Raw genomic sequence first — 12,142 nt, forward strand, 5'->3', positions numbered from 1 at the left:
CCAGTTTCAGAGACGCACGCGTCGTTTACTGCGCTCAGTACATCCAAATGAGGCCCGGGACCTACTTACACTGCGGGGCTTTGTTGGGGGGGCGGGGGACTCTGTGTCCGTCTCAAATACAAACGGATTCGGGGCGCCCTGCGTTTTTTTTCCAAAGTGGTGCCACGTGTGTTTCAAACATCGACCCACCAAGCTGCGTGCGCTGCGCGGTTTTTGGGGGGCGGGTACGAGGGGGACAAAGCGGTAGGGCTCGTCCTAGCTCTGAAACCTGGGTCTCCTTGTTTTTGTTTTAAAAGAAAGGTACTTTGGATATAATCATGGATTCTTAGGAATGTGCCCAGAAACGAGTGGGGACAGTGGGGAGCCCGGCGCCCTTACGCGCCGGCCCCCGCCCGCCAGCTCGCATTTTGCATCACCATGGTCCCCCCGAGAAACCGCGAAGCTGACACGGGCCGGGTTTTTATTCGCTAGACCCGGCAGCCGCCCTCTGGGACGCGCGGGCACCGAGCGGCCGCCCGCCCGAGCGCCCCAAGCGCCTTTCGCTCGGGTTCAGTTTGATTTTTTAACTTTACTTTTGTTGGAGCCACGCCCTCGCGGTCCCCCCAGCGCGGCCCGCCTCCCACCCTTCCGGGCTGGGGCGCGGCGAGCGCGGCGGCCCGTCCGCGCTTCCCCCGGGGGAGCTCGGCTGGGGATCTCAGCCCCCGGGGACGCCTCCCGCGGCGCAGCGGGCGCGGCCACCTCTCGGATCCTGGACTGGGGCGCGGCGGGGGCGGAGCGCAGGGACCTGAACGGCCCTCCCGTGGGCGGGCCGAGCCCGGGCGGGCTCCGGGGCGGGTTGGAGAGCGCGCGGCCCCGCCCAGGCCGCTTCCGCCCGGCCCCCGACCAGCGCGCACGCAGCGCCCGCGAGGGTGGCGGCCGGCGCGGGCCCCCAGGAATGAACAGGCAGTCGGGCGCCCGCGGCCGGGACCCCGCCTCGCCCCAGCCAGCCCGGGCCGCCGCGCCCCCAGCCTCGGCCGCGCCGCCGCCCCCGCCCCCGCCGCCGCCGCCCGGGCCCCCGGGCCCGCCCCCCGAGGCCGCGGGCTACTCCCACCAGCTGCTGCTGCTGCTGCTGCAGTGAGCGCCGCCCCGCGCCCCGCCATTGTCCCCGCCGCTCCGCCTGTCGCGCCGGGCCGCGGACCGGGAGGCGGGGGACGCGCATGGGTGGGCGCCGCTGATGCCGCCGCCGCCGCGCCGCCCTCCGAGGCTGCGTCCCGGGAAGCCCGGACCTCCGCGCTCCCCGGCCCGGCCCCGCGCCGCGGACTGGAGCGCGCCCCCATGGAGGCGCCCGGGCTGGCCAAGGCGGCCAAGGGGGCCGCGACGGACTCCGAGCCTCAGGAGCGCCGCGGGGAGACCCCCGACGGGGCGCCCGCGCTCTGCCCCAGCCCCGAGGCGCCCTCGCCCGAGCCGCCAGCCTACCGACTGCAGGACTTCGACACGCTGGCCACCGTGGGTGAGTAGCGCGCGCGGGGACCCAGCCCGCAGGGTCGCTCGGCGCCGCCCGGGACGCTGGCGTCAGACAAAGGGCCGGTGTGCCGTCGCCCGGCCGCCTCCCTCAGCCGGCCCTGCCCGGTCCCGTCCGCTCGGGGTCTCCGCGAGGGCTGGCGGGGCGCCCTTGGACCCTCGGGCGCTCCCAGAGTTGGAGGGTGGCCCCCCACGAGCTCCCGCGGGCCTCCCCGAGTGTCCGTGCCCTGCCCCGCGCGCCAGGAGTGTCCGGACTTACAAGTCCTTTCCTCCTTCCCCAACCCCCCCTGGTATCTGTGCCACCAACGTCACAAAACTTGCCAGGGGTCATCTCCTATGGGGGACCTCGCCCGCCCTCCCAGCCAGGGGCCCCTAGGGACACAGGCGGCGGCCAGAGGCAGCTGTGGAACTCCGGCCAGCCTCCCTGTGCCCAGCGGCGGGATGGATGCTCCGACGCAGACTTGGGACCTTACCCGGGACTTGGCGGACGGAGGACAGGTGTACGGGGGCGGGCGTGGGGCGGGCGTTTAGGACGGATTACCCGTGCCCCCCTCCCCGCGCCTGCTTTTTATCTTGTTGATCCCAAAGTTGGCATTGCGGGGCAGACGCTGATTTCCTTTTGTCCTGTGCGGGGAAAGGCGCTGGTAGATCCAGAGGCCGCCCTGACTGGGCTAGAAGATCCCCGCTCCGGGCTGGGGCAGGGTGCGAAGGGTGCGCACAGGCCGCTGTGGCTTCTTAGCCACGTTTTTGTTGCTCCCGGGGCTTGGGAGATGGGTTTCTTGTAGGAGACCTGCATGGGGAAGACGGCAAGCCACAGGTCACCAAGGGGCTGGGGGTGTTCAGGGGCTTTTCCGGGGTCCCCTGCCCGTCTTGTGAAAAGGAGGAAGCTGGCCAGGGCGTCAGGAAGCCAGGGCTCAAGGTCACGGCCTCAGAGTTTAATTAGAGACGGACAGGCACGGCCACACTGGGGGCCGGGTCTCCAAGGGAAGCTGATTCGGGAAGGAGGGGTTGGCGGGCACCTTCTCTGCCCTGTGCCTCTCCCCGTCTCTCGCTGTTTACCTCCTTCCGTCTGTCCGTCCCTCCCTCCCTGTGCCCCCCGCCCCAGGGGGAAGCTGGCACTGATGGGAAAGCGGGCTGTGTTTTGCAGGGCTGCAGGGTAGGACAGAAACCCAGCCCGGGCGGTCACACCGGCCGTCGCTGGACATAGAGACAACAATGGAAAGTTGGTGGAGCATCGACTCTCCGGGCCCAGCACCCAGCGCCAACAATCGCATTTCGTCTGGGCACATGCGCGGGGCTTGTCAGTGATGCCAGGGCTGGAGGACAGGGTAGCCCGCAGCATGTGGACAGGCTCGTGGGCTGTTGCCGCGACCTGTTCTGGTGCCGGCGGTCCCGTGGGGCCCTGGGAGCCCTACCTAGTGGGCACAGGGCAGCCAGCCAGTCTTCTTGTCCTTAAAAATAGAACGTGGCCGCCTCTGGGGACTGAGAGGGGACGTGCACGGGAGGGTGATTTCTTCCACGGGCCCTTGCCTCTTCGTGAAGAGGGCGCTTCTTCTCTGAAGATGACTTCTGTGGTTCCCCCCGGGTGTGATGGACACAGGATGGGACGGCTCGGGGCAGCTGGGGATTCCTTCAGGTTTGGCCTCTGTGTCTCGCATACAGACCCACCAGCTGGAGGTCCTGTCCTGATGCGCGGTGGGTCCCACAGAGGGGCCAGGCTGAGCTCTGCCCGAGCCGCTACAACCTCGCCTCCTCGCTGTCCCCCTGTGCCCATCAGGCACCCGCGGGTCCTGCGTGGTCCTGGGCCGTTTGTATGCACTTTTTCAGTTGAGGAACGCGCCCCTCCGGGATGGGAACCCAGCCCCCATGCACAGCAAACCCACAACACAGCGACGCCCCAGACCTCTCTTTGCTTTCCTTCAGCGGCATCTTGGAACCTTCTATTTGAAAGGAGTCAGGAGGCTGCCGAGCTCTGTCCTCGCCGTACACATTTCGTCCGTGTGTTTTGCTCTTTTTCTGACCCACGTGTGGGTCCTGTGATTTCCATGCCTCACGCCTGCCTGCGAGGTGGGCCCGGACAGGCGGCTCCCCGAGGGGCAGAAATGCTGAGTCACACTCGCAGACACACGGTGTGTGGGTCTGTGGGTCTGTCCGTGTGGGTAGGACGCCCTGGGTTCTGTCCGAGTTTGTTGGGCACGTCCGCCGTGGCTCTTAGACAGTCCCCGGGTCCTCAGCTCTGGACCCAAAAGGATGGATGTCCCCTGCAGGTAGGTGGAGAGCAGGACGCTGGGACTATGGGCATTTCAGACCAGCTGATTGCCCAGAAATCTGGGGAGCCGGGAAGAAATCTCAGCTGGTGCTGCTGCGACATCTGGCGAGCAGGGAGGCAACCCTGGGGCGTGTCTGGGCCCCACCGTGATTTCCAAGCTTGAGAAGCCGGGGTGGGAGCAGCCAGGCGGCCGGACGGGACGTGCGTGGCGTGCAAGCCCGGGTCTCCGCACTTCAGGTCCCCACGAGGACGCTTGCTTGATTCCCGTGGTGACAGACAACGTGCTATGAAAACAGAATCACAGGTTTGGAAATAATTATAGACTCCCGGGGCTTTCCGGAGTCCGAGCCCGGCGTCCGTCTCGTGCAGGCTTCATGAAGCTTCCCTCCGCGGGGACATCGTTGGGGACCCGGCGTGAGGAGGAGGAGGTCGGCGTTGGTACCGTCATGCTGAGAGGGCACAGATCGTGCGCCGTGCTCCTCGTTGTGCAGGCTCTGCTGCCGTTTTCACAAGTTTTATCTCGTACCTTTATTTGTCAGCTGACACCCCCCCATATCGAGGACAGAACTGATGCGCTCGGCACAGCGTGGTGCGTCCTCCTCCCCTGTTACCGTTGGACATAACAGCCCTGGGCGGGTTGTGTTTCCTTAAGACGGAGGAGACCTTCCTTCATGAGGGTTTTCTAAAATTAGACGAACTGTTAGAAAAGAGTATCCCCAAGGGCAGAAGTCCTACACGTTGTTCCCCTTCATTTTTTTAAAAACAGGCATAAAATTCATAAATTTTAACATAAAGTGAACCCTTTTCCCAGGGAGCCATCCAGCTGCGTTTCGTACATTGAGAAAGTTGCACGACCAGCACGTCGGTCTGCTTCCAAGACGTTCTTGTCCCCAGACGAGACCCCCGTCCCCGTGAGCTGTCCCTCCTCAGCCCCCTTCCCCCGGCCCCCAGTGACCAGGAGTCTGTGCTCTGTCTCCATGGACTTTCTGGTTCTCCGTGCTTGATTCTGTTACCTCTTTTTTTCCCCCTTGTCTTCTCCAAGGGGGTGAGGGTCCAGTGGGAGGAGAACATGGCGAGATGCAGAGCCCAAATTTCCCCGCTCAAGTGGGAGAGAAAAATGCACCCACGAGACCAGATGAGGACAAACTGGGAATAAGAAATGGGCAGCGGGAGTGAGCCGATGATGAGCAAACACAGGCACACAACCTCCGCTGTCCTGGGGTGAATCAAGTCCCACCCCCATCCCAAATCCATGTCCTCCCCTCAGAACTGCAAGGGGACCCTTATTTAGAAGTAGGCTCTTTGCAGGTACAGTTAGTTAAGGACCGTGATGAAGTCCGTTGTACTAGGGTGGTCTTAAATGCAATGACTGGAGTCCTTATAAGAAACATAGGAGGAGACACAGACGCAGAGGAGAAGCCACGTGAGGAGGGAGGAAGGGATGGAAGGGACGTGACCACTAGTCCAGGGATGCCTGGAGCTCCAGAACCTGGAAGAATGAGGAAGGACCCTCTCCTGGAGCCTCAGAAAGGAGCATGACCCTGTCCCACCTGTCAGTAGCCACGCCCACCTGGATCTCAGTGGTCCTGCCCCACCTGGATCTCAGTGGTCCTACCCCATCTAGATCTCAGTGGTCCTGCCCCATCTAGATCTCAGTGGTCCTACCCCATCTGGATCTCAGTGGTCCTGCCTCACCTGGATCTCAGTGGTCCTACCCCATCTCGATCTCAGTGGTCCTACCCCATCTAGATCTCAGTGGTCCTACCCCATCTGGATCTCAGTGGTCCTGCCTCACCTGGATCTCAGTGGTCCTACCCCATCTAGATCTCAGTGGTCCTGTCCCTGCCTGGATCTCACACATCTGGTCTCCAGAACTAGGAGGGCATGAATTCTCATTGTTTTAAGCCACCACGTGGTGGCAGCCCCAAGACAATTAAAAAATGAGTACCCCTGCCAGAGAGGATCGCAGAGCTGACTTCTAGGCTGCTTTAGACCATGGTGCCTTAGGTCCGTGCACTGGTTTCCCCAGATCCTTGGAGGGGCACACCATCTAGCTCCAAGCTGGACGATGGCTTACATGGGCGACCTAATCCAAGCGATAGTGTTCAGAGAGCCACGTGTCCATCTCAGAAGACGGGGCATCCGTAACCCGCTGCTTGAGGAAGGTCATCCCCAAAACTAGATGCAACAGAGCCAGGGACTTGCTCACCGTCTGCCTCTGCTGCTCCCTTGTAGCCATCCTCTCCCTCCCCAGAGAGCAGTCAGGTGACTCCCACATGTACTGTCTACTTCATCTTTTTTTTTTTTTTTAAGATTTTATTTATTTACTTGAGAGAGAGACAGTGAGAGAGACCATGAATGAGGAGAAGGTCAGAGAGAGAAGCAGACTCCCCATGGAGCTGGGAGTCCGATGCGGGACTCGATCCCGGGACTCCAGGATCATGACCTGAGCTGAAGGCAGTCGTCCAACCAACTGAGCCACCCAGGCGTCCCCTGTCTACTTCATCTTGTCACTCGTTTTAAGATCCGCGGCTTTCCCACATGGCCAGACACCAAGGGGCGCCATCTTGAATCACGTCTGACCTTGGGCTGCTGTGACAAAGTACTGTCCACCAGGTGGCTTATAACGACCCAACTTTAGTTTTCACAGCTCTGGAGGCCAGAAACTGAGGTCAGGATGCCAGAGTGTGGATGGTTTCTGGTGAGGGCTCCCCCTGGCTTGTAGATGGCCACCACCTTGCTGTGTGGAAGGGAGGCAGGGGATGCAAGCTTCCTGGCGTCTGCTATAAGGGAAATAAGGTCATCATAAGGGACCCCATTCTCATCTGATCTTAATTACGCCCCGGAACCCGCTTGCAGATATAAATAGTGTTATATTGGGAGCTAGTAATTCATCATGGGAAACTGGGGGTTGGAGTTGGTGCACAAACATTCGGTCCATAATACTCTCTTTTACTCCTTGTTATGTGTTGTCCTGACTTCCTTCTCCTGAACTCCTACCTTTGGGGTACAGGTGGCTGCCCCAGCACCATGCTTCCTTCATCTCATCCTGGAATTCCCAGGGGGAGGACACCCCACTCTCCATGTCTGTCTAGGACAACCCTCCTTGTCCCTGCTTGCATTACCCACATGGGTGAGGACATGGCTGATGGTCTCAGATCCCTTTCCTGGGTGTGTTCCTCTTCAGCTGGGGACACCCTGGGAGGGTGTCTTTGTCACTGGGAGAAATGGGCAGAGGCAGCACATGCTTCCTGGGTTCAGCAGTGAGGACACTTCTGACCACAGTGTTCTTTTCTGAGAGATTAACGTGTTACGATTTCTCTGAAAACCACTTTCAGTCTCTGGGAAGGACATTGTGGGGCTCTCTCTGTATTTCCCCCAAGGTTTTTTCAAGACCACAGTGTCACGACCTTCACCACCCTTTGGAGACTCATCTTTTCCTTTTTTTTTTTTTCTTGGGGACTCTGTATGTGCTGTTTCTTGCAGGGACGGGGAGGAAAGTACTGGGTAACCCAGGCTGATGATGTCGTGATGATAGACGGGGCCAGTCATCTCCCATGATCTCACAAGGATGTCCACGAGGGGAGCTGGCCGCTGCCTCAGGGGGTTTCTGCCACCCTTCTCTGTTTGCACCATCTGGTAACTGTTGGTGGCCCAGCAGTCCCCTGCCCTGTGTCCTCCTCCTCTCCCATGGCGCCCATGTCTCTTGCCCTGCTTCAGTGAGGCAGCCGAGTGGGGACAGAGACTCTCTGGGGCTGTTTGCTGGCTCCATGTCTAGGGCAGGGGTTGTCCCTTCTCCTGGGAGCATGTGGCTCATGGTGACATCATAACACCCTGCTGCAGAGCTGTTGGGTTGTATTGGGTGTTCAGCATGGCCTGTGTGCTGAGGGCAATGGCCCAGCAGCTGTTTGTTTATTCCCTCTTACATAGGCCATTTGGCATGTCCGTATTGGGCAGGGACCTTCTTGGAAAGCCTGAAAGTCCCCCATGTTGGGAAGTCCCTGGGTCCAGGCTCCTCAGGATGGTAGTTATCCCTGCTCACACTGGACCCTGGATGGCGCAGGTCATAGGGAGCTCAACACAGGGGGCCCTGCTTGTTGAGTTTATGTTATCCTAAGAGCGGTGGGCAGTGACACTTGCATTTGGTGGTTTATTGGAAGTCCCCGTCTGAAGTGTGGGGGAGAACAGAGCAGTGGCACCAGGATTGGAGAAGCAGTGTGCAGAGGAGGGGTAGGGGCACGCTGCCCTGCGTGGGAGGTCCTGCGGTCTGCCTTTTACAGCATGAGAGGTTTGCTCAAATCCTGGAAGGTGAGGAGGCTTAGCCGTGGGGACACCCTGGGAAGACCATGGGCACAGAGGCTGGTTCTCCACCTTGAGCGGCAGCAGAATCCCCTGGAGCAGGTGGCCGGCCCCACACAACAGATTTTCTGATACCCCAAGATGGAGGGCGCCTGAAACTCAGCATTTCTAACAAGTTTCAGTGGTGCTGCTGCTGCTGTTCTCTGCAGTGTGCTTTGGAGCTACAGGGCAACCTCAGAGCCCACCGGGCATGTTCTTGAAGCTCTCAGAGGGTTACTGTGGCCCATGTAGGACGGGACAAGCAGAGACGTGAAGGTGCAGAGCTTCTGTGTGGGACCTGTAGTGTGTGTCCTCACGTGGGTTTTCCTGGCTGCGTGTGCGAGGAGAAGGGTGTGGGTGGTGTATCTTATAAGGACACTTACACATGGTCTATAGGATGAAGGTCCCACCCTGATGACCTTGTTTCTCCTTTGTTACTTCTTGGAGGTTCATCTCTAAATACGTTGCGATTTAGGCCTTCAAGGCATGAATTTTTGTTGGGGTTGGGGGTGGTTGGACACCAGCATTCAGTCTGTAATAGTGACTTAGAGAAGAATCATGAGTAACTCCATGGTTTTTAGGTGAAATATATTTTGGGGGTGAAATAATTAGAAAACTGGCACTGCCATTGGGCCCCATTGGGGGAGGGTTCTGGATGGAGCGTGTTGGGGAGAGAAGATCTCTGTATCATCACCATCACCTTTCCACTCCCCCTTCCACCTGCTGATGTTCTACCTTCTCCACCATATTGATCATCTCAGCCATCATCACCATCATCATGACCACTGTCACCATCACCATCAAACTCCTCATCATCACCACCTTCATTCATCACACCTTCCCATCAGCACCTACCCACATCCTACCACTTTCGACCATCTTTCTCACCAGCACCATCATCATCATCATGGCCGTCATGACCACCATCACCATCGTCACCAGCCTCATCATTGTCGCCATTATCACCACGATCACCACCTTCCCTTCAACTCCTGTCCACATCCTACCACTTTTCTCCTATCTTCAGTATTATGTCTGCCATCATCGCCACTTCTGACACTCGTGAAACTTTTCTTTGAAATCCACAGAACACCAAATTGTTTTACAGTGAACATCTCAGGTGCATTTACCACATCTACAGTGTGGGATCATCCCTTCCATCTACTTCGTAAACACGTCCATCAGCCCCAAAAGAACACCCTCTACCCACTACTAAGCAGTCACTCCCTATTCCCCTTGCCCGTGGCTCCCACCAGTTCTACTTTCTGTCTCTGTGGATTTGCCCATTCTGGACATTTCATAAGCATGGAATCATACAGTGTGGAGCCTTTTTTAACTGGTTTCTTTCATTTCCAGTGGTATTTTTGAGTTTAGTCCGTACAGTTAGTATGGGTCAGTATAGTTCATTCTTTCTCGTGACTAATATTTCATGGAATGGATAAGAGTACATTTTGTTTCTCTTTTTGTGAGTTTGCTTAGAGAAACAAAGTACCAGAGATGGGACAGCTTCTACAATAGACATTTATTCTCTCTCTCCCAGTCCTGGAGGCTGGAAGTCAAGATCCAGGCGCGGCCAGGGCTGGTTCCTCCTGACGCCTCTCTACCTTGTGTGTAGACTCCGTCTTCTCCCTGTGTCCTTGCGTAGTCTTCCCTCTGTGCATGTCTATGTCTTTTTTTTTTTTTTTAATTTATTTGACAGAGAGAGATCACAAGTAGGCAGAGAGGCAGGCAGAGAGAGAGAGGAGGAAGGAAGCTCCCTGCTGAGCAGAGAGCCCAATGCGGGACTCGATCCCAGGACCCTGAGATCATGACCTGAGCCGAAGGCAGTGACTTAACCCACTGAGCCACCCAGGAGCTCTATGTCTTAATCTTCTCTTCTTATGAGGCACACCTGCGGGATCCGGCCACACACCTCAATGACCTCCTTTTACCTTAATCACTTTTAAAGGCCCTGTCTCCAAAGATAGACGCATTCTGAGGCCATGGAGATTGGGACATAAATAAAAATTTTCTGTGTGGGAGGGACAAAGTTCAGCCCATTCCACCTGTGAAACTTTGCATCAGAGATACTGTGTCCTCTTGGGGGTCCCATAATGGAATAGGGTAGTGTCACCCCAGGTGGATTTGGCTCATCAGCTTACAGGGCCAAAAGCAGGATCCATTCATGAGAGAAGGCTAGAAGACTCTGGCAGTAGAGTGAAGACCCTCTCTCTGCCCTTCTCGGCAGCACCTGTCCTTCACATCGTGGCGTGCATCAACACCCACCCATCATCACTCGTTCTTTCTCTCCGGTCACTTATAACCGTCCCAGAAAGGTGTTGGGTCTTCCATTTAAGCGATGCCCCCCAGAACCCATCAACTCAAAAGGTTCTTTGTTCATTCAAGTAGCACCTTTCCCAGACCACTGCATGGCCGGTGGGCATTCTTTCTTCCTTGAAAAGGGAGAGCCCCTTCAGATGAGAGGTGTTGCTCATTCCCAAGGTTGGTGTGTGTAGGTCCTGCTGCCTGAATGCCCCATGTTCCGGTGGCTTTCCTGGGGCGCTGTGTGGATCTCCTTCATGCTCCATTGAGAATGGCGACCCTCCAGCCCATCTGCTGTGATGTCTGTGTGACTGGGTGTATGCAACCGGGTCCCTCTGTGTGTTGGGAAGTCACCTTGGGTGTCCACTCTGGATGGTCAGGTGGCCTCACCAACTTTCTAATTCTTTCTTTTTTTTTTTTTTATATACGAATTTTTTTAATGGTAATGATACCATGTGGAATTCACCATTCTAACCAATTTTGAGTGTACACCTCAGTGGCATTAAACAAGTCACCCTTTTGTGTGACCATCACACATGGAATGGATAAGACTACATTGTGTTGACTTCTTATGAGTTTGCTTAGAGAAACAAAGTACCAGAGATGGGACGGCTTCCACAATAGACATTTATTCTCTCTCTCCCAGTCCTGGAGGCTGGAAGTCCTAGATTTGCCGGCCTCCAACACTTCTCCCTCCGCCCAAACTGAAACCCCGCACCCATGTAGAAGTTACTTCTGGAGAGACTGGTGCCCTTGAAGCTTTTTTTTCTGGGTCTGTAGCTCATCCCTGTTTCATGACCTGCCTTTTTTATTCTTTTGCTCCTGGGGGCTGCTCCCCCCATTCTTGCTGAGGAGGAGGGGTCTGGGCAGTCGAGAACCAACCCAGTGCATGGGGTTGGTGCTCACCTTCTTGGATTGGGTGATTGGGACAGAAACCCTGCCTTGTGGCCTCTTTGGCTCTGATCTCGGTGTTCCCTAAATGGAGCATGGTTTCATGATGCCTGCAGACCTGGCTCTCCATTCCACCATGTGCCCCACACAGTCCTTGAGGTGGCGTCCATGAAGGGCTCAGACCCTCTGTGGTGGAGGTGGTCCTTGTCCACGTACCTGGTCAGGTTTGTGTTGTGTTTTATTCCATCGTTTGATGAGGAGTGTGGACCTTCAGCCTGGAGCACCTGTGTCTCCTGTCCTCTGTGCATTAACCAGGAAGTAAGCACGGCTCACCAAAGCAGGCATCACGATTGCGGTCATCATCATCATCATCATCGTGATGACCATCCATTCCCAAGCATAGTGGAGGTTCATCATTTCAGGCATGGGTGCTGGTGACATTTGCCTGGATTTGGAGCTTCTTCCGTTCAGTGCACCTGCAGTCTCTGGCCAGGCTTGTCCTGAGGCTGCTGAGAGCCATCACCCTCTACCCACCCCTGCACAGGACACCGCTGTGTGATAGCTCTGGGGTTAGGGAATTGGGGCACAGGGCAGGGTCCCAGAGGCAGCCCCACTGCAAGGTCCTCTTCCCTTGTTCTCCTTCTGTAATCTCGCTCATGGACCTTCTCCCCGTATTGCTCTTCTGCAGCTGCTCCCAACAAATGACCCCATGCCTAGTGGCTTGAAACACCACATATTTTTTCAGTCTCACAGCTCTGCAGGTTAGGGTGGTGGGTGTTAGTGGGTTCATATCAAGGGACAGCGGGGCTGTGTTCCCTTCCAGAAACTCTGGGGGAGAGTCTG

General features: G+C 57.2%; 1 protein-coding gene across 1 annotated transcript in view; it reads left to right on the forward strand.

Annotated features, from left to right (window-relative positions):
* Window positions 1–966: 966 nt before the first annotated feature.
* LOC309856943 (cAMP-dependent protein kinase catalytic subunit PRKX) overlaps window positions 967–12,142 on the forward strand; it is an 81,639-nt gene continuing 70,463 nt past the window's right edge. The window contains exon 1 of the mRNA XM_082718748.1: window positions 967–1,489. Coding sequence (XP_082574874.1) covers window positions 1,315–1,489 — 175 coding nt within the window. The 5' untranslated portion in view covers window positions 967–1,314. The remainder of the gene's footprint in view (window positions 1,490–12,142) is intronic.

This window comes from Mustela nivalis, assembly GCF_964662115.1.
Source record: "Mustela nivalis genome assembly, chromosome: Y".
Taxonomy (NCBI): Eukaryota; Metazoa; Chordata; class Mammalia; order Carnivora; family Mustelidae; genus Mustela; species Mustela nivalis.